Source organism: Plectropomus leopardus, chromosome 13 (genome assembly GCF_026936395.1).
Source record: "Plectropomus leopardus strain MGB_pleo_1.0 chromosome 13, ASM2693639v1, whole genome shotgun sequence".
NCBI classification, from domain to species: Eukaryota; Metazoa; Chordata; class Actinopteri; order Perciformes; family Serranidae; genus Plectropomus; species Plectropomus leopardus.
In genome coordinates this window covers 5,647,501-5,671,434 of record NC_142188.1, presented here as the reverse complement: position 1 = coordinate 5,671,434, position 23,934 = coordinate 5,647,501, and the positions used below count along the sequence as shown (strand labels likewise).

Genomic DNA, 23,934 nt, shown 5'->3' with positions numbered 1-23,934 from the left:
GACTTATTTATGATCTGTGTGTAGGAGGGCGTACGATGTTTCTGAGTGTGTGTGCGTGAGTGTGTGAGTGTGTGTGCTGGCATGTCTCTCTGCCCGCCTGGCCCTCTGGCACACTACATTACCACTGTCTGGAACATGGTTGCGTAATGCACTTTTAGTCTCGCTCCGTCAGAGTGTGTGTGTGTGCGCAATGAGTGAGAGATATTGTGTGTTTTGGCAAAGTTAAGTGCCTGTGTGTGTTTATGCGTGTGTAGTTTCATCCCCCTCCCATCCCAAAATGTCAGATGTTAAGTGATGTTGAGACTGCGCCGAACGCAAGAGCAGACAGCTGACACACACACACACACACACTCACACACACACACACACACACACACATTGACCTCATTCATCAGTAGACTGTATACAGATAGTGAGTCAGCCTGAGAGGAGAGACAAAACAAGAGAGGAGAGGAGAGGAGAGGAGAGGAGAGGAGGAGAGAGGAGAGGAGAGGAGAGGAGAGGAGGAGAGAGGAGAGGAGAGGAGAGGAGAGAGGAGAGGAGAGGAGAGGAGGAGAGAGGAGAGGACAGGAGAGGAGAGGAGAGGAGGAGAGAGGAGGAGAGAGGAGAGGAGAGGAGGGGAGAGGAGAGGAGAAAAAGGTGTTAGGGGATCAGGGGACTGAGGATGTAAGGAGAAGAGGACTCAGAAAAGAGGAGAGGAGTAAGCAAGAGAGAAGAGGAAAAAATGGGGGACCAAAGATGTGAAGAGAGGAGGAAACGGGTGAAAGGAGAGAAGAGGATAAAAAAGGGAAGAGGAGAGGAGAGACACAGAAAGGAGAGGAGTAAAAGGGGGGACAGAAGACATGACATTAGGATGAAAAGGGAGAAAGGAGAAAAGGGGAGGAAACATGAGAGTGGAGAAGAAATGGGAAGAGGAGAAGAGGAAAAGGGTGAGGGGAGAGGAGAGAGGGAAAAGAGAGTTAGTGGGGACAGAGGGCACTAGATGAGGAGGAAAGGTGGAAAAAGAGAGGACAGGTGGAAACATGAGAGAGGATAGGAAACAGGGAGGGGGAGAGGAGAAAACACAACACAGAAGACAGGAGATGTTGGGAGAGAAGGAAATGGGTAAAAAGAAAAGGAGAGAAGAGAAAGGAACAGGGAAGAGGAGAGGAGAAAAAGGGGGACAAAAAGTGTGAGGAGAGGAAAATTATAGGAAAGGGGAGAAGAGGAGGAAACAGGTTAGAAGGAGATGAGGGAAAGGTGTGAGAGGAGAGGAGAGACGGGTAAAAGAGAGGAGTAAATGGGGGACAGAAGTGTGAGGAGACGTAAGGAAATGGGAGAGAAGAGAAAAGGAGGAAACAAAGAAGTCCAAATAAAAATGGACCAGGGGAGAGACAATGAAGTGAAGGGATACAATAGGAGACAGAAGAATAGAGGAGAAGATGTAATGGACAAACGGGGAAAAGACACAATTTGACAAGAGGATGAAATGAGCAGAAGGATAGAAGAGGGGGAGGAAAGGGTTGGGAAGGAGAAGAGAGGCAAGATGGTAAGAGGAGAAACATGGGAGAGAAGAAGAGAAAATAAAAAAGGGGGGATGGGAGAGGAGGAAAAAGAGTTCAGAGAAAAGGAAAGGAGCTTTCATATCTGTCCCCTTTCCTTCTTTGTCTCCTTGCCTTCTACTGTTAATTTTGTCTTAACCCTTTATTTCCCTTTTTAGACGAAAACAATGGGATGAAGAGAGGAGAAAAGGAATCAAGGAAAAGTTAAAGGCGAGGGAGGATTAATGTGAAAATGATGGATTATTAGATGTGGATGTTGCTGAAAAAGCACACAGTCTCGCTTCTGTAACTCTCAAACTTTTTCTCCTTCTCCTTTTTTATTCACTTTTCTTTCCATCCTTCTTTCCCAAACTTCTTTCTGGCTGAAGGGAATCTGTGTTTTGTCTATGTGATTTGGTGTTTGTGCTTTCAAATGTGTAAATCTGTTTTTCTGTGCGTGTGTGTGTGTGTGTGTGTGTGTGTGTGTGTGTGCAGATGGAGTGTGTGTACAGGTACAAATGAGTGCATGCAACCATCTGCAAACTACTATGTTCAGTGATGGAGGCTGCAGCCTGCATGTGTGTGTTGCAGTCTGTCTGTATTAGCAGTAGACCGAGTCTCAGTGAGGTTAATATGTCCCGGGGTCGACGCTTGCCTGGCCTGAACTCCCCGTCTGCATCTGTGTGTGTGTGTGTGTGTGTGTGAGACCTTTAACTCGTGTGTCTCCACTATGTGTGTGTTTCTATGTTTACATATAAAGTTGGGATGAAGTGAGGGTCTTGCACTGGTCTTAATCTCTGGTGTGTATTAGTGCAGGTGTGTAAATTTTGTGTTTTTGTGAGCAGTGGGGACAATGTGGACATTTTACCCTACAGGCCAGCCTACATTCGGTTTAATGCTCCATCGAATCTCCATGTTTCCATGTTTTTAAGATCAGGTCTGACGCCGGTTTTCATGCTGGGAAGCAGCACGGCCAAAACATCCGTGCAATACACGCATAAACAATTTAATTTCATAATGTCTGTATACTAAACTGCGGCTGACTTCTTCCCATATGGACACAGAGTTAATTGCAAAAAATTTCATCTTGGTTTACTTGCATGAAGTTTTGTGTTTGACATGAAGAAGTAAGCCATGCTCGACACCAAGTGAGTCAACAGGAAGCTAAACTGGCCATTATGGTTTGGTTAATGTCTTTCCTGCATGAGATAATGGGGCATTACGTTCACTATTCCATCGAGCTGCGTTTGGATTCCTCAGCAACAGGACTGAGGCACCAGTAATGTCTTCTTGATCTGACGACAGTGATGTTTGAAATTTGCCCCGCTGTAGACAAGTCAGCATCATCTAGTGAATTTGTTCTTATAAACTGGTATCATTAAAACGCAGAAGATGCAGCTTTTTCCTCAGATATCAAAATATGTCAATTAAAAAATCAGTTTCCCCTTGAATTTTTCTCAGCATTATGAGTTCTAATAGCACTTCCGGGCTTAAGAAAGGCTTTAGATACAGATTTGTAGACAGATGTAGATGTTTTTGGTTTCTGTTGGAATTTTTTGGCCTTTATTGGATAGGACACGTATAACTTGAAAGGGGGAGAGAGCTGGGATCACACGAGACAAAAGGCCGTGGGTTGAGGTCAAACACAACATAGGACATAGCCTTTGAACATGGGGCACCTGCACTACCAGGTGAATTACTGGGTGCCCCAACAGCTGTAGATGTTGAATTATGTTAATAAAATGCTTTCTGTACTGTACTGTATATTCTGTTACAATCGCTCCTGCATGTTGGGATAGATGTTACATTTGGCATCTAGTTTCAATCAATACATCTGATGACTGTTAACAAACAGAATACAGATACAAGTTACCAACTTCAAATTTTATCCAAATTGTTAGAGGTTTTTAAGTGATGGCATCAAAACCAAAAATTGTTACAACTGCCCCTGGCCCTAATTAACCCTTTGTTTCCAGTGACAGAGATACAGATAAAGTGCTGGTGCATGTTAAGATGCCATGTCGATTGTGTCGGCACAATACAGGACAAAATAGACAAAATGTTAACACTATCAGAAAGCAGCCTCTACAGAAGCATTTAGTGCAGCGTGTGTGTGTGTGTGTGTGTGTGTGTGTGTGTGGCAAAGCAGGGGTGACAGATAATTAAGGTCAACAGTCAAACAGTGCTGTTTTCTGCAGTTTATATCATTTTAAACTGACTATCTTTGGGTTTGGGACTGTAAGTCGGACAAACACGATATTTGAACATGTTGCCTTAAGCTCTGGAAGGCTGAAACACTTTATCGCCTAAACAATGAATCAAAAACAGCCGGCGGTTTAATCAATAATGCAATGAATCCTTTGTTTCAACCCTAACAAGGACCTACATACTGTATTTCAGTACTACAGTTTGCTAGATGTGCTGCTTTGTTTCGTTTTAATCCAGATCATCAACTCCTACGTCACATTTCATGTTCCTCTGTGCTGCCAAAAAAACTAAAAACACCCCATAATAATCTTTTGAGAATAATTTGAAAAACTCATATTGTCATATTTTAAGACCACACGACCGTGTTTGGTTTTATAACTTACTGATTCCTGCAATTAGGAAGGGACTAACCTCTGATCCCACTGCTGCCATTTGTGATTTATCTACTGACAAAACAGTGAGCCAGCATTTCATTTTACAGTAATCCCCCAAAATATAACAAAAGCCAAATTGTCCCCGTTCCCCAGTGAGGGAGAGGATTACCAAACCCTCAACCGTCCAGAGGAGAAACCCAAAAGACACAAAAATCACTAAATCCACCCTCTTTAAAAACACAACTCACACACAATGACATGAATGAACTGGAGTGGACTTTACCTTCTGAGACGTAGGTGAAGGGTTTGTTCCTGACAGACAGCAGAGTCAAAAGGTTGAAGAACAGAGCGACAAATGTCCCCACCAACAGACGACCGCTGCAGAGAGACGAAAGAAAGTTACATTGTAAAATAATAACACCTTTACCCAAGAGGCATTTACCACACACTGACAATTGGCTGATTAGGACGTGGATCAAACCTAATAAACACAGTCGGCATTTATGGGAAAGCCCACAAAATGTCACATCCATTTATGCCAAGGAAAACAAAGCATTTACAACCATGTTTAAGAGTTGCTGTGTGGCTTTCTGCACATCAAATAAACTTAAAAATACAGAGTTAAAGGGCTATTTTTAAACCTGGACCTTATTGTCCTATGTTCTAATGACTAATGGGAACAACACTTTTAGGGATGAGTCCATTATTGAGTGAGAGCAGCGGCCAGACTGCAATATAAACACTCGAGGATGTTCACGCCGTCAATTTACATCCACTAGAAGTGTTTGTTTTTGCCACTAAAAGGCTCAACATTATCAAAAGGATTTCTACAGAGATAGGTCTTTTTGTTTAAGAGTAGGGACATTTCTGTTTGACTAGAAACAGCCCTGAATTTGCTAACGTTAACCCACCAGACTTTTAAATAAAACAGTAATTCTGTCAGCATGAAACACACTTTATTCAAAGTCGACAGAAACGAAATAAAACTCACAGAATCCATCTCAGTTGGTCTTTTTTACTGTTTTAACAATCACCAACTCTGGTTTTGTTGAAATAAACTCTTTATTTGCCCAGTTAGATGTGACAGTATGCTGTCTTTCTACACGCTAAAAATGACTGTTTATTTAAATGGAGTCTGGCAGGTTTGGCGATCTCGACTTCTAACCTCTGATCCCACTGCTGCCTGTTTTTTTTTAAAATGGCGAAGAAAGCTGTAAGCCTCCAAAGACATGTAGTTCTTGAATTTGCAAATTCCTGCTTGATGACGTTACATCACATCGTGAAAACATCAGTGAACTAAATGAACCACTTATTGAGTGTTTGAGGCGTGCATCACAGAGACTCAGCAGGGTGCCCTGTGTGTCACTATGAGCACGTCCGTGTTTGACGACCTGGGTTAAAGACAGGTTGATAAAACAGTTTCAGGACACAAACATTTGTAATCTGTCTTATTTGTTATTTGTACTTGTTTTTAAATAAACCTCACAGACACATAATACAGATTCCTAAAACCCGCCCGCAGGCACAAAAAGCAAACACACACAACTGTACTCTTCATTACACTAATCACATGGGACAATCCATTTAAGAGCCTAAAAATTGGTCCAAACAATCAGCGGGAGGCAGGGGGCTGCCCGCCGGTGAGCCACAATAACTGGATGATAAACCCCCCCGACCCCACCCCACCTCCCTCTAAGAACAGATTAAAGAGAGAGAGAATGTGTGTGTCCGTCTCTCCACTCGGCAGACACCTGTCTCTCCGGTTAGCGGCCGTCTCTCATGCCGTCCAATCAAATCCACTCAGAGGAGAAGAGAGAGAGAGAGAAGGGGGGAGAGCAGAAGGAGGGGTGAGGGGTTAGAAACGAGGGGGGTAATCTCGTCACAGGAGACAAGTTTAAGTCTCACTGTGTTTTATGTTATAAAAGCCGCCACTAATCTGTTTTATTATGGAGGGATGATGGAGAGAGAGAGCGAGGGAGAGATGGACGGAGTAAACGTAGAGAGGAAAACACCAAGACAGGCGATCTGCCCAAACTACGCTGAACAAGAGAGGTAAATAAAAACGATGACAGACAGAAACCAAGTCAGACATGAACCGATAAACAGCCTGTTTTTCTGACCACCTGACAAACTCGTGGACTGATGAACAATCAATCCAATACAAATCAGTATCAGTGTATCTCTGACTTAACATTACTGATAAAAATGATGGACAAAACTGGGAAAATCAGAATTGAAGTGTCATAAAAATAACAATAATACCAACACATTTAGGATATCTGATACACAAACATCTCTAGATGTTTCCAGATGAGGCTCATCCACCCGTGGTTAATTCTTCAAGGTATCTTTAACACCTACACACTTTTTAACACAGCGGAGGAGTTCAGTGTAGGAACTATTTTTTGATAAACTGCAGTATTTTTCATTTTTCTTTTTTTACAAATTAAACAAACAAGATCAAATGCCTCAATTCCTGACTGCAGGTGTCTACTAATGTCAATTTTATTTATATACCCCAATATCACAAATCACATATTTGCCTCAAGGGGCTTTACAAACTGTGCAGCTGCAGTGTGAGGAAAAAGAATTGATAAAGCTTAGTATGGCGGTATTTTGTGTGGAAATATTGTATCGGTATATGGACGCCAAGTATAAATTTTTTAATTATGTAAATGATTGATAGTGCACATAAAAATTTAACTTTTGGGACGAGAATAATAAAATGAATTTCTCTTAAGTCCACTTGATTCATTTTTTGTAAAAAAGAAAAAAAAAGTTAATCTTTAAACTTGATCTTATTAGATTAAAACAGATGTTGACAAAGTTTTTCTTTGGGTAACTAATTTACATATATTGTAATAAATGTTAATATGTTAATAATGTCAGCAAATTGCAAAATGTTTACAATCACAATAATATTGTATTGTGATTATCTTGATAACACTGTATGTGGGGAATAATGGGAGTCCACAAAGGCAAGCGTGTTGACCTGTGCAGTCCGTGCATCCGTCTCATTGTTCATGTTTAAAAATACATCTGTGCAGACTGTCACTGTCAGACGCACATCTTATTGTGTGAGTTTGAGGAGTGTAAGGTAACATCTGCAAACTGTGTGGCTTACATTAAAAAATAACTTTAATTCTTTTTCTTAATTGTTTAATCTTTTTAACAATATATTTGTCGCTTGTTCTCTGACAAACTGATGTCCCCCTGAGGCGAGAGTTCAACACAGTTTGCATGTGTTTAATTAACTCTGCTCGTGCGGACACATACACACTGTGTCAGAGTGTGAAATTAACAATGAACACGCCGCTGTCAGTCAGTCTGACTCTTTGACTCGCCGACGCTCTGACTGTGTAATTCTGTCTGCCTGTCTGACCCAAATATTTGGGATGTTCTGTTCTGACAACAGCTGGCACTGTGTGTGTGTGTGTTTTTGTTTTGTTTTTTTTTAACAGAGGGAGACACACAGGAGTATATCATGTTGTGGCTGTTTATTTTAGAATGTGATAAGGGAATTTGTGTTTGTTTGTGTGTGTGTGTGTGTGTGTGTGTGTGTGTGTGTGTGTGTGTGTGGAGAAAAAATACTTACGTATGGACCTCAGGCTGCTCCATGAAGCGCTCCACACTGACAAAACAGAAACAAACACAGTCAACAACACTGGCCAGGTGGGACTACGCTGACTCTGTGTGTGTGTTTGTTTGTGTGTGTGTGTGGGTGTGTGTGAGAGTGAGTGAGCTGGAGAGAGAGCGATCGGGACAACTGAAATGAATGAAAGAAGACAAGGCGCGAACAAACAGCGAGAGAAAACAGGAAATACATTAACACACCAAAACACATGCACACACGCACTCCCAAAGCTACACATACACACACGATAAAGCCAAAATGGTGCGCCCACACACACACACACACACACACACACACACACACAGACACAGAGTCATGTCTGTCTCCTCCCTCTGTGTTGCTGCCCTACTGTGCCATTCATGACATGCACTGTACTGTACGCGCTCTGCAACAAATGCTCCCTGTTGCTCTCCGTCTGCAGGGTTTCTGCAGAGTTCACCAAGTAAAGTTAAGACTTTTTAAGACCGTTTAATGTCACACTGAATGTTATTTAATGTGATCATAATAGTCACAGCAGTCACAGTATGGAAGGTTTGAAGGAAACCAGCAGGATTTATACATTATTGTGTACATTAACTAACTGATATTTGTTAGGTATAAACCGATTTCTGCGCTGTAGACTGGTATCGGCCGACTTTCTCCTTTTGACTAAACCTATCGGCGAATAAGATGATATTTTTCTGTTGTGTCACATTTGATTTCACATCAGGACGCAGTAAACTCGCAGTCAAAGAGTCAGATGATGTGATCTGCAAATATTTATATATAGCTTTTTGTCAAGCTATATATAGCTTCTGCGCGCAAATGTCGAGAGGAGAGGGACAGAGAGACGCTGTGCTGATGCCCGAGGAGCCGCTGACTGAGTTTACTGAGCAGTAAGTCGTTTAAGTCTGAAAGGTCTGAGGTTGTTCAGAAAACATTCGGGACGCCCACGCCTAATGGTGCTACTAACGGGCGGCTGTGGCTCAGGTGGTAGAGCGGGCTGTCCTCTAGTCTGAAAGTTTGATTCTCTTCCAGCCAACATCGTTGAAGTATTCTTGGGTGAGATACTAGACCCCAAATTTCTCCTGATGGTTGTTCCATCAGTGTGTGAGTGTGTGTGAATGGTTAAAAAACGGAGAGGCAGGTGGCACCTTGTACGGTAGCCTCGGCCACCAGTGTATGAATGTGAGTGTGAATGTGACTCGTAGTGCAAAAGCGCTTTGAGTGATTGAACTTCTAGAAAAGTGCTATACTGGTTCCACACTGCATCAATATTTAATATAAACTAAAAACTTATCTCTTCACTTTAGTCTTTAACTATCTCTAACTTAGCTGATTTGCATTCTGCTTTGCCCTTGCACAGCTACACATCTTTAAACTGTTGATTTTTTTCTTAATTTTATGCATTTTATACACTCTATTTTTAGCCTTATTCTTTTTAATAACGTCAGTGTTTTTTTTTAAAAAAAAAAATTATTTTATTGTATTTATTTCGTTTTCCATCTTATGTTATGTTTCTGGACGTTCAGTTTTTATCCTTATTTTATCTTACCTTCACTAGCATTATCAAGTGGGTTTTATACATTCTATGTATTCTATTCTGATCTTATTTTATTTGCACATGCAAGTTTTATTATGTCTTCTTTGTCTTTTGATGTGAAGCACTTAGTGCATGTAATTTCTTTCTTGTAAAGCACATTGGGCTTCACTTCTTGTATGAAAGGTGCTATACAAATAAAGTTTATAATTACTATATCACAAGTGCCCTGTACTCAGGTGGCATGCAGAGACACACTCTAATGTGCTGTTACACAATGGTCATCTACAGACTGATCAGACAATGATTATGCTTAATGTGAAATATGTTTGACGATTTTAGTTGGCCTGACATCCAATCACAAACCAGTAAGTAGTAAGTAACCAGTAAGTTCAGCAGCCAAACGTGAACAAACACACGTCTGCACATGAACATGTTTGCAGGCAGCGTGCCAACTGCTTGACCTGCATTTGTGTGTGTGTTGTTCTGAGTTTACCCCTCCCTTCCCTGAGAACTGACCGCAAGACAACCCCACACAGGGCGCCTGGAGGTGTGTGTGTGTGTGTGTGTGTGTGTGTGTGTGTGTGTGTGTGTGTGTGTGTGTGAGTGTGTGTCAAGATAGACACAGCCAGGCAGTGACATTCCCACAGCCCTGAAAAATTCAGTAGTTCACACACACACACACACACACACACACACACACACACACACACACACACACACACACACACACACACACACACACACACACACACCTCCCCTTTAAGAGTAAATCCGTAGCCACCCCTTTAAAGCATTATAATGTGTTCTCAGATGGTGTGAGTCACTCGATTTTATCAAACACAAACACTACTGCAAGCCAAAAAGTTATTGCATCTCAACAAGTTCAAATCTGCCATCTTTAGACTTTTTAAGTTTATTTAATGGCCTGAAAACTGGGACTGAACAGTTTTACTGTGATCTTTTATCTTTGTTCTTTCATTTAATTTAATTTGTATAACATATATGAATGAAAAGGGGGATGAAAGGGGGAAAGAGAGGAGATGACATGTAGCAAAGGGTCTCGAGCTGGACTCGAACCCACGGCCACTGTGGCAAGGACACTGCATTCATACACTGGGTATCTGCGTTATCCACTGGGCCACCAGACACTCCAGCACTCTGACTTTTTAGTTAAGCATAAAAAGCTGTATTACAGTGTGAAAATACTACATTATAAGTAAGTCTTGTATTCAAAATATTACACGAGAAAAGAACAAAACTATAAGTACTGAAATATACGATATAGTACCAAAAATAAAAGTATTCATTATGAAGAATTGCCTATTTCAGAATAATATATATAAGCTGATTATAATTATAAATACATTTATGTGTTCATCACTTTAATGTTGCAACTTGTAAAGGTGAAAAACTTAACTACTGTAAAACTTAACTACTTTATATCACGAGTTGTCAGAGTTTTGATGAATTTTATGAGCCATCATATCAATCCGGCTGCACAGCTTCAGGTGTAAGAGGGTTTGTGACGGTCTCCTGTTGGCATTTCATATCATAATCCTTTATAGTGTTGGCTAAATACTGGAGTTTCTAACTTTGATACAAAACCATGATTGTTTTTCGATACCACAATTGACATCGAGGGCATAAAATTTAAAACTTGTATTGATAGATAGGTTATAACATAACAACAACGACTTAATCATCTAAATCTGTAAAGTAATTAAGCTGTCAATAAATGGATTGCAGACTTAAAATTTGCTGACTTAAAATGGAATTGCTCAAGTGAAGTACATGTACTTCAAAATTGTACCCAAATACAGTAATGAGTAAATGTACTCAGTTACAGTCCACCATTGTCCTCTGTAAGGGTTAGGTAGATCATTTAACGGACACAAAATGTTAAAAATATTTTTGGGGGGCATTGTCAGACTTTTCAAGTTGATGCTGATGATTTAATATGAAATGAGAAAAACTACTGAAGTGCGATGAAACTGGACACCAAGACAAAGTTGTCTTATAGTATGGGATAAAATACATTAAAAGTTTTGTTGTAAAACAAAAGCATGCAGAACATCCTGGGGTCCAATTATTGCATTCTTTAAATCGTTTGATGGCGAGTAAAGAGACCCGAGACTAGAGAAACATGCACCCTGAGAGGAGCAAAGCACTGTGGTGAAATTAATAATGAGGGGCAGAAAGCAAAGACAAAAGAGAGAAACAACTGGAAACATTTTGTGTATTGCTTTGGAAATAAAATTCTGTTGTTGCGCTGAGTCACGCTAAGAAAATAATTGAAATTTTAATAGAGAGAGACAGAATGAGTGAGACAATGAGAGAGATTTAGAGAAGAAACAAAGACAGAGACGTGGGATCTTAATATGGCTCTAAATACTGACTTTCATAATAAAAAAATAACCCATTACTCATTGTTTGTCCTTCATTGTCTCTTTGTAGAGTCAAAATCACTCATTCAAGTGTGTGTGGCGCTGTGTGAGCTTGTGCGTTTGTATTTGTGTTCAGTAGACGTACACACCTCTCCTTCAGGATGAACAAGGCTCCCAGCTGGACGAGAACAGTGGACGCAAAAACTGCCAAAACCTCCAGTCTTTCAAACCTGGAGACAGAGAGACATTTTCATCCATACAGGGACAAACCATCACCAAACCCCTCCCCACCAGTCCGCTCACTCAAAGACCTCTTTTAACCCTCTGAATCCTGGATCGACATCAGTTTTCTTGTGCTTTGTTCAGATGCCTTTCACAAGTACTTAAACATTTGAATCCTGATTGAAAATCTTTGATTTCTTAAGAAAAATGGGGGAAAAAAACTAAGGAAAATCAAACTAAGTAAATCTTGAGTTCTGATTACATATTTCAAAATTTGCAACAGAAAATGAATACATTTATTATTTAATTTAATTTTAGCAACCTTTTTTAAAAACATCTCTTTTTTTGCGTATTTTCAGGCTATTTTCTGGTTTGTTTTCTAATGTTTCCTTTGCGGCTTAATTTCAGTTAACTTCTTAATGACAAATGTTACTTCTTGTAACTTGTTGCAAATATCATACTCATATTTCAGCCATTTTTTTAAGTCGCTCATTGCCTTCTTCACATAGTTTTGAAAGAAATCAACCAGTTTGCTTCAGTTTCAGAGGGTTAAAGACCAAATTAGCATTTATTTCTACATGGGTGAAGCTTGTGTATGTGAGTCTGAATAGAAGTGAATAATACCAGCAACATGCCAATATCAGGACTGTAAACAGTTGTAACTGTTGCTGAACTCCTGACCTCATCTTGAGGTTGCGGGGTCGATCCCGTCACAGTCTGTCCAGGATGAGCAGCTTTGTCTCAGTGAGTGGTCCGCAGAGATTACAGGGGTTAAACCTGACGCTGACTGTCAGCGATCTGATGCTCTGCCGCTCTACAGCTGCATAATACCACTTAACTAAGCGCTTCTGTCCGAGCTGCGTCAAGTGCAGTATGGATTCATGCAAAGGAGACGTGACCATATGCATGCAGAGGGTGAGGGTACGTACTAGGTGCACTTGATCACACTCGATCTTCTTCATTTTGAGTTATTTTGCCACCCAAATCAAGAGCTGTAACTTATATTTTTTTTCATTATTGATTGACAGTTTCTGCTCATTGTTTTCTTGGTAAATCAAGTCAATGTCGTGTCTAGGAAAAGATCTTAAAATTGAGAAACAGCCATCTCAATCCCCAAAAACGTCAAAATCTTCACTCTGCTAATTCTGACAAACAGTCCTAAAAATCCAAACATGCTAAACTCACAATAACTTGAAACCTGAAAGAAGCAGAAACTCACATTTGAAAGCTGGTACCAGCAAATGTTTTGGCAACTGTTAACAGATTATCAAAACAGCTGCTGATTAATTCTGCTGTTTCAGCTCGACTCTAGTCCCTTAATTCACACTGTGTTGCCTTTGACATATTTTGTATGCTGACACATTTAGATACCAAAAAATTCAATAACAATAAGCATTTGAATTCAGTGTGTGGGGTCACAGAAAGTAAGATAAACTGTGAGAGCGAGCCTCCGTGTGTGTGGTAAAAAGCCGTGAGACATTGTTCCTTTTCTTGTGTCTTACAGTGTGTGTGTGGGGTTGTGTGTGTGTTTTGAGAGAAAGAAACCATTTGTTCATCAAATGAGCCAATAAACGGACACCTATAGGTTAATAGGTCCACACACACAGACATATAGACACACACACAAACACACAGGACTCCCATACATACACACACCCTCTCCTTTAGAACGCTACGTTTGGCCTGATCGCCTCCATGCTGTTGGGTCAAAGGTCACACTCTGCCCTCCCAGTAGCCTGTGGTTGATCTAAATGGGCACCATATAGAAACCAGCCGTCTGCTGGATACGGACTCATATCATCACCTGTGTTTGAATATTGTGAGTAAAAGCAGTAAATAACTATAGCGGTCCCTTCTGTTTGAATCAAACACTGCCTCCACTGACATCTGTAAAACTTAACACGCACCTTTGCAATAAATTCAATAAATATTTTAAAAAAGAGCAGAGAAGCTGCATATTTAATGAGTAATAATTTTGGTCAGATGATATCTCAAGAAATTGAAGTGATCACTTTGTACGTTTGTTTTGCAGTAGGGGCGGGAATCTCCTAATGATTCAATTGTACTTCAGAGGGCATGAATAATCAATTATTGAGATTTGTGAATTGATGCAGAATCGCTCATGTCTGCATTGTAAGGCATCTAAGAACAGCCTTGCACAGAAAAAAAGTTGAGATGAAGTGGATCAGTCTAATTCCTGGATGGCCCGGCTCAGCTCCTACAGGGTTCAGTCTGCTGGTTAAACTGGGCAATCTGCTGCTCAGCCATTGTTCAGTTACTGGAAATCCATTAACACACACATCTACAGTACGCTCAAATGAACACACAGCCATGCACAGATGTAAACTCAAGCACAAGCACATACACACACACACACACACACACACACACACACACACACACACACACAAAGAGACAGAGGTATTATGGGAGCCAAGCGAAGCTGAAAAGCAGATTTCCACTTGATCACCACTCTTCCACACCTCAAGGTCAGAGGTCACCTGTCAGCTGCAAATACACTCTTTGGCCAATTCACTCACCCACACACACACACACACACACACACACACACACACACACAAACACACACGCACACACCAAACTCACTGTGTGTTTATTAGCCGTTCGGCTGATCCACACAACAGTAACTGAAGCTTTTTGGTCGATGCTACATCTGTGGGTACAGTGTGTGCGTGTGTGTGTGTGTGTGTGTGTGTGGTGGTAGGACAGCAGTGGATGAAAGCACATAAACAAACACAGATGGAGCTTTGATTAAACAGCTTCCAATACCGATATATACACAGTATTAAATGTATCATCATCACATAAACAAAGGGTCAATTTCATGTCAAGTTTTCTGTAAATACAGTAACTAACACTTGAGTTTTCAGCGTTTCTTGTCAACAGACAGAGTGGCCAATATTTTCAAATATGTGTTCACAGTGTATATCAGCTTATTATGGTGAACTCACCCAAATGAATAGACCTGGCTTGGTTTCTTCATGGTCACCCAGGAACTGATGAGGCAGGTGATCAAACTGCAGATGGAGGAAGAAATGGAACAAGAACAAGCACAGAGAAAAATATGTAATACATTCAAGATACAGAGGACAGAGAGGAGAAACGAGTATAATCAGAGACAACGGAGAGGTCAGCTAAAGTTCACCTCTCTCTTAATTTATCTTTTATTCATTATAATCTCAGAATTAATTTTTCATGAGCTGAATTTCTCCATCAAAACAGCCCCACAGCACAGCTGAGCAGCCTAGGTGTTATCTCATTGCGTTTCCGTATTTTTCACACTCCAAAATGAACTGTGCACATGTAATATTTCTTCACATTAGTGATTAAACCACCAAACAGATGATTAATTGTTGTTTGTGTGTTCCATGAGCTTTAAATGCCCTTTAACCGAATAAAACAAGGTATTTTTTAAACAACAAATCAAAGAAATTCTTTTTACCTTCATATAAAACAAAAGAAATCAGGTATATATTCAAACCTGAGAGCATTTTTGGGACACTGACCATTTATTTCTTTTTTTTTCTCTTTGCGTTAAAACTTGATATGTACAAATTTTGGAACCAAAACTAAGAGAGAAAACACACTGATGTTACAGATGTTGCTGAACACACTCACCTGAACAGGTCGAAGATGGTGAGGTATGTGTAGGCAGTTAAGGCTGAAACGACAAAACAGAAAAAAAAAACCATCACAACTGAGATACAAGGAAGAGATTCATAGCAACAGTTTGATATTTCACGAGCAAATTCATAACATGATTTCAATCAACATTACTCAAATGACATTATTTTAGCTGCAGATTCTAGACTAAATTACACAATATTTTGGATGAAATTATACTTTGTGGTATAGTAACGTAGTCGTATACTGAAGCACGGCTGGGCAATTATTCAGATTTTGGCTTCAGATGGTGCGCTAAGTGTTGCTACCTTGACTACTTTCTCACTAGATTTATGCCGTGTTTCCACCAAAAGTTCCCAGGACATTTAGTCCCAGGAACAAATTTTCAAGGTTCCTTCAGCCCATCGTTATCTGTGCTTCCACCTTTTTCGGACCCTCCCAGTGACGTTATTTCTGTGACTCGTGCAGATTGAGCGACTTATTTCGACCATCAGGGGAAAAAGCAAGGAATATATTCAGGTATGCTAAATTGTAATTCATCTCGTGGCATGCATGCTGCTTAGATTAACCATAATCCACAGTTAATCTACAAACAGAGCCGGGTCTCGCCCTCTCTTCTTGTGCCTTGTGTGTGTATATATAAAAAAAGTTAAAAAAAAAAAGTAAGTATCTAATTTTAGTAAAAACTAAAATGAGATATGTCTTCATTTTATTTATCTAATTTTAGTTTTTACTTTGAATTATATTTAAAGTTCAAGAAAACTGTTCAAAAGACCAGCTGTTTTTTCAAAGTTCGATAAATACATGTTTCCAAAGTCAATAAGTAATCATATTAAATATTTGTGATCTCAATATTGACCATAATAATCAGGATTTTTGTCATAATCATGCAGCCCTGTAGCACAGAATAGCGTATGTTGTACATGATGTTGCAACATGTGTACCAGAAGTTTCAGCAGTTTGCATCAAAAATCATGAATAATTTTGATACAGAAATACTAGAAATAAAGACACTCCTTATGACTGCAGAACTTGCTTGAGAATCATCAGAGTTTGTAAACCATGTAAACCAAAAAGCTTGTTTTTTTTTTCTCTCTTACACTCTGAATTATTGCACTCTCATTGTAAACCTCTAAAACCCACTTTGGCAATACTGTACACAAAGTCATTCAAAAAGTGGAGGTACAATCTGAACAAATCTGGATTCAACAAACTTGTGTTCTAGTCGCTGAATCGGTCATTAAGTTAGCGAGTCGTCGAGTCGGGCCGGCAGAGTCAGCGAGGCTTTCACTGAGTCAATCACCCGGACAGAAACCTGGCCAGCAGCCAATCAGCCACCAGGTAAGCTGAAGGGTCCGTTAGCGGAGTCATTAGGTTAATTAGTCAATCAGCCAACAAGCCAATTAAGTAATCAGTCAGTTAACCAGCCAGAGATTCAGCGTTGTCCTGTCTGTCTGTCCCTCTGCCTGTCTGCCTGCCCCGCTGCCTGTCTGTCTGTCGCCTGCCAACCAGCTTTCTGTAATCAGGTTCTGCTGTGGGGGATGAGGAGAGCGGATTAGAGCGGCTTTGTGCTGAGAGGAACATTTTGTTTCCCAACCACCGGCGTCCATGTTGGCCAACCTGACGCCGTGTAATCCTGACAGAGAGGCCCCACGGCAAAGACCCGGAGAGACAGACGAGCAGATAGAGAGACAGACGGGCGGCGGGAGTGACGCTGAGTGACACATCGACAGGCAGAGGGACGGACTGAGGAATGGAGGCAGATAGACGGGCAGAGGGAGAGAGTTTAGAAGACAGATAGACAGGGTGATGGACACGTACACAGACAGGCAGATTGAGAGAAAGTGGACGAGTGAAAGACAATCCCTAAATCGCGGGAGTTACAGGTGCCGAGGAGGAAAATACATGAGACAGCCTGAAACTCCACAACCCAGGGTTTTGCTTATCTTTCTATCTGCTTACAAAATAATTATTGATATACCGTATATAACGGTAAATAATGATAAAAAAACATGGATGTTTTGTTTTGCTGGAGTGTTGGAGAAACTAAAATCATTTAGTTAAACAAAAGTAGTTGTACCATTGTGAGGGAGTACTCTATTTAAAAAAAATTCCCTACATCAGGAATTATTGCTTTTTTATAAATACACTTAAAATTACTATACAGTTGCATAACTATAATTATTTAGATTGAGATTTAGAATACTTTATAGATCATGCTACGACATAACACATAATAAATGAAAAAAAATAGCAAAATATACAAAAATATAAAAATATCAGACAGAGATATGTTATCTAAGAAATAGAAATATATAAAATCTGTTCAAATATGCGCATAGTACTAAAGTGTGCTAAATTTAAATGGAAGAATAGGTTAAAATAAAATAAGAGAGTACTCTACAGTTAAAATTCTGCAATATAATGTAGAGGACTTTAAATCAGTTTTCCGTATTGTACAGTTTTGCAGTTGAAATATTAGAATATTGCACAATTTTAACAAATTAAGGAATCTATCATAGGGGTTAAAAACTCCATGGTAGGAATTTTAGGAAAAAAAAGTTAAATTTAATATATTTTTTAATCAGGATAAGTAAATACCTTCATCATTAGAGAGTGATTTTGACACAGCCTTTTATCTAAGTAAAATATAAGCTGTGACTTTTTGTCAAGTGTCTGTGTCTTCAAGAGTGAGTCTGTGACGCCTAGGGGGTCCTTAGAGCAGCTGCGGGGGGGTTGCTAAATCACTACTTGAACATTTAAATTACAATTTAAAGTGCAAAAAATTAAAATATGTCTCAAAATACACATCAGCATGAATTGAAAATATTAGTGATAGAGCGGGCTAACACCGTACACAACATTCATGATACCTGCAGAAAAACCATTTCTGTCAGCCTCAGCTGTACATAAAGTGCTTTTAGCCCACTAACCGGCTAAATTAAGCACAGTTTGACAGAGCTGCAGGACTCTTAGTCTCGTTTTAAAATGTTTCTTGCTGAATATAAAATTTTAATCAGCCTGGAAAGCAGTCTTTAGATACATGCAGCTGACTACGACATACATTACTTCCCTCTGAGATGCAGTCGAGGAAAAGTACTTTTTAGTGAACTTCCTATTCATAATTATCAGTTTTACTGCGTTTATATTTTATATACTGTGTAACGTCCTTTTGCTGAATAATATGCTGTTGTTATTTTGATATGCAGCAGCTCGTCTGCCCGCAGGGATCAATGAGGTTTGATGTCATCTTGTTGTGTTGAATTAAAAGCAGCAGACAATAAAAGCAATAATAATACAAACGCTGACATCACAGTGACCCTGAAACAGGCCGGACCAGATCGATACCGGGGCTGAAATTTCTCCCTCGCTGTGCTCAGATAGATTTACATATACACCACAACACACACACACACACACACACACACACACACACACAAAACCCTGTTCAATTTCTTTCTAAGTCTCCTGCTTACAAACACTGACACCCAGAGGACGTGTGGAAATGATACCAGAGCAACAAACACAGCAGACGCGACATTATTCTTGTCTAACACACACACACACACACACACACACACACACACACACACACACAAACTGTATGATCAGATAATATGATGTACAGAACAGAAAGTTTACACATCTCAACACATGTAAAGACATAAAGACACGCACACTGCTGTCCCACAGGACATGAACTCAACACCCAGAGCAGAGTGACGGATCAAAATCCCTGTTAGTTTTCAGATTTCATCGATAGAGGAGGAAGTTTGTCAAACATCTCACTCCTCTCCTACAATTTCTTTTTTCATTTTATTATTATTTCTCACCTTTGTCATCAAATACATTCCTTAAAATTTTGATGTCCATGAAGTAGCAAACAATGAGAGGAAAGATGGAGAAATACAAAAATGAGGGAAGGATTTAAAAAAAAGGAAGGAAGCAAGTAGGAGGTGGAAGGGAGGGAAGGAAGCGAGGGATGGATAGACAGATGAGAGAGGAGAAATACGAGCAGAGGGATGAATATTTAATGCTGTCTGCAGAGGAGCAGCCAAAACACACACACACACACACACACACACACACACACACACACACACACACACACACACACACACACACACACACACACACACACACACACACACACACTACATTAAGTATAATCACATTCACAGAGAAACAAGTGCATATTAGAATATTAATACTGTGAGCACTTCATTTATCACTGTTAATCATCTGAGAGTGCAGTAACAGGGAAACAGAGAGTGTATATTCAAAATATGACTCTTTATTTGTGCAGCTGACACAAACTTCGTTATCTGCACCTAACTCCTCTCTTAGCAGCATCAACAAATGACAAGGCTGCAATAAATCATGTGAGGAAGAGTATGGAGCAGCATAAAAAAAGAATAAAATGTGGCAAAATCCAGAAAAGGGGTTGAAGTTAGTGCTGTACTCATACGGTGTATGTCCATTTATTTTAATTTTGTGCATAAAAAAAAAAAAATAAAAAGTATAAGTATAAAACAATTTTTTAACAAGTTATATTAGTTTTTGTGCTTGACCGAGATGGAAAAGTTAGTGTAAATGTTAACTAGAGGGACACTGAAGGAGTGCAGACCTCCACCAAAGGCCAATCGTGTATCTTGCAATGTTAACAAAAGTGAAAAATAATTTGTACAACTGCTCCAAGATTTGGATCCGCTTTAAGATGTAATATGTTTTACGTTGGCCCATCAGACAGTACAGCTGACAAACAAAGGTATAAACGACACCAACAACATGACCTCCTTGGCGGGAGGGAAGTTCCTAACATAATTTCTTTGTTGTTTGAACAGAAGTTTAAATGAGACTAGTCAACTGCTCTAAAAGTAGAAAACACTTGAAAAACAGTCAAAACTGAGCACTATTTAATCTATAGAGTCAAAAAAATGTGGTATGTATTACAAGAGAAATCATTAACCTTAATTAGTAGAAAGTAAATCACATTTTAAACACGACTAAAATTTCTGGAGCCAACTTGTAAAGGGAGCATAGTTTAATCAACAGTTCAACTAATCGGGCACATTCCTAATAGGTAAAGGTAAAAAGCACCATAAATACAGACATGAACAGAAATGATTAGTCAACTGATCAGTAAGTCAATGGACAAAAAATTAACCAACCTTTTTTGACTGTTGAGTCAACATTAAATATCAGCTTTCATAAAAATGCATGGTTTAAAATAATCAAATGATATTGTGTATAATGGTATAAAACTTCAGAGGGGAAAGTTTTATACTTTTAATAACTGAATTACATTTTACTTATTATATTTAAATACTTTTAGTTTGGTATTATTTTTACATGTAACAGAGTATTTTCACAGCACGACATTCGTAGTTTTACTGAAGTAAAGGACCAGAAAATCATTGCTACACAAACACACACACACACACATACACACACAAACAATAACACACCTGCAAATCACAAACACACATATTCACAAAGGGCATGTACACAAAACCAGGACACACATCGAGAAACGGACACACAGTCAAATAAAGACCTGAATGTGCTAACCACAGCAAATAGCAGCTTAGTGTCACTGGTTCCGGTAAACGGTAAAGTGAGACCCAGAACACACACACACACACACACACACACACACACACACACACACACACACACACACACACACACACACACACACACACAGGGTCGTGGTGTCAGGTCAGCTCTTGTGTGCTGCAGATGTAAACTAAAAGCTTCTATCGAACGCCTCAACTGCTGCGGTGAGGAGGCTCCCGAGGGAAGAGGAGCAAGAGGAGCAGGAGGAGAACAGGGACAGAAGAGTGAGGTGAGGAGGAAGAGAAGAGAGAAAGAAGAGGAGGAACAGATGAACCAGCAAGAGAAGGATGAAGGATGGAGTGATACAAGAAGAGGTGGAGGAGGCTAGGAATGCTGCCCAGCGCTGACACTGCTGACCACTGAGGGAGAAAGATGAGACTGGACCTGAGGGCTGCGCACACACACACACACGGACACACGGACACACACACACACACACACGCACACGCACACGCACACGCACACGCACACACACACACACACACGGACACACACACACACACACACACACACGGACACGGACACATAAACACACACACATGCTCACAGAGGCTGTAGTACATAAAACAAGTGTCCACAACACTGTAATTAATATTAACATGCAGACACATAAACACACAAGTGATGCCAACCTGACACACTCAAGTTTTAAGAATCGTGAACCTCATGGTGGTATTTGAACTGAATTAAGTAATTTTGGGGCCCAAATAACTTAAATCAAGAGATCACACAAGTACATGGTGCCCCTGCTTTAGTTATATTCATCAGTGTATCTTGCACATACAAGTGCACAGCTCTGACAGGCTTTTATGGATAACTGGTTGAACATCAGGTGACCAAAATCCAACGTCAGGACAACGCCCAATACTGACGCCAATCTGACAAAGATGTGCTGACAATAGATGACACTGAGTACATTTACATGGACCTGAATAATTTGTTTATGATCAGGTTTTTGGAGTACCCTGTTTATATTTGGGATGTGTGTGGGAATATGAAAAACCCGATTTCTCTGTCCTCATGTAAAAAAAATGATCCCGAATATGATCAGATTTGGGATAAGCCTCATGAACAAGTTATGCATGTACATGCAGTGGTACCCACTGATATTTTGTTGGTTTTAAGTTGTGTTGTTGAGTTACAAAAATGCAACGGCTTCTAAATGTCTCATGCCAACAACATTTAGTCACAAATTATGGAGAATAAAGCCCAACCACAATTTAACTTCTGCCCACAATAAGAACACAATGTCTTTTTCACATCATATTGATGTCAGGCGCCGGCTGGGATAACTACAAAAAGACTGTTGCAGTGAGAACATGACTTCTCTTGTATTAAAATGCAAACAAAGAACATTGTTTCCTGTTAAAAGAACACAAGTTTTAAAAATGTATAATTCACCCTGAATGAATCATCACAGAGAAAGGGCATCTCACTAAAAAAACATAGTCTTTAAATCATCATAATAAGAATGTTAAAGCATGTTACACACGCAATGGTATTCAATTTTAAATCACATAAAAAGCAAAGCCTTAACTCATCAGGGAGGACATAAAACTCCCCTGTCTGAAAGTAATATATTTGTCATTGTGAACAAAACAATCACTGACTTTTAGATAAATTCTGCTTCACATACGGTTCTACTTTAGCTGTTTTTATCAAGAAATATGTTCATAAAAACACAGTTAGTATTTTTGATTTTCAAATTTAAGTAGCCTATTTATTAACGTCTGTCAAAAGTGTTTTCTTGTAATGCTGAAGGGGATCTGTAGGAACAAAAACATGTTCAAAGCCTTCAGTCTAACTGATTCTTAAAAACACTGAACTCACACATATGAATAAGGTAGCGTGCACAAAACAGGCACATTTACAAATTGTTAACACACACACACACACACACACACACACACACACACACACACACACACACACACACACACACACACACACACACACACACACACACACACACACACACACACACCCCCTTCTTGGTGACCATGGCCCTCACAGACAGCTTGTCATCCTTACAACAGACAAGCAACTGCTGTCGATATGAAACCAGAGTAAAATGGATTCTCGTATCTCCATGTGGGAATTGAGAGGCAGCTGGCAGTGATATGTTAAACCAAACACACACAGCTATACCCACCCCATCTTCATGCCCCCTGTGCCCTGACCCTGTACCCTACCGACCCCCTGCTGATGACAATCAATGTAACATCATCTGTTAAGACAAAACTGCCATTAGGAAAACTAAATGATGGTATGTTCAGGGACCTCCCTTCATTTATCAAGCATGATGATCAGAGAGGAAGATCAGTCCTAATTGGTCAAATATTCCTACATTTATGCACACTTAGTTCTTAGTTTAGGAATAATAACTAATTTGACAACAATTTTGATGATCATTTACTCATTTTTTTCAAGCAAAATGACAAAAACGTGTTTGTTTAAGTTTCTCAAATGTCAGGATTTCTTTTCTCAAATGGATATCATTTAAACTTGTCTGGGTTTTCGACTATTGGTTGAAGAAATATTATTTATATTACAATAGGTCTTTTATTCCACTAAAAATAAAAATGTCTGTTACTTGCAGCCAACGTAGTTTGCAGTGGATTCTCCCTCTAAAAGTGGCATCCCACGGGAGCAGATTCACAGACATCATCAGTGCGTTTAGGTGATCGAGACGTACTGAGAGCAAAAGCAGATGTGGTGGCTGTGTGGGGAGTAAGAGGAGCTGATCACAAACACACACACACACACACACACATACACAAGCACGCATGCACGCACGCAGGCACAT

At 39.8% G+C, this 23,934-nt stretch overlaps 1 protein-coding gene across 1 annotated transcript in view; it reads right to left on the bottom strand.

Annotated features, from left to right (window-relative positions):
* slc30a6 (solute carrier family 30 member 6) overlaps positions 1 to 23,934 on the bottom strand; it is a 59,747-nt gene that overhangs the window by 16,687 nt on the left and 19,126 nt on the right. The window contains exons 5-9 of the mRNA XM_042501993.2: positions 15,504 to 15,546; positions 14,837 to 14,902; positions 11,792 to 11,872; positions 7,698 to 7,733; positions 4,386 to 4,480 (exon numbers count right to left, since the gene is read on the bottom strand). Of these exons, the coding sequence (XP_042357927.1) occupies positions 4,386 to 4,480; positions 7,698 to 7,733; positions 11,792 to 11,872; positions 14,837 to 14,902; positions 15,504 to 15,546 (321 nt within the window). The remainder of the gene's footprint in view (positions 1 to 4,385; positions 4,481 to 7,697; positions 7,734 to 11,791; positions 11,873 to 14,836; positions 14,903 to 15,503; positions 15,547 to 23,934) is intronic.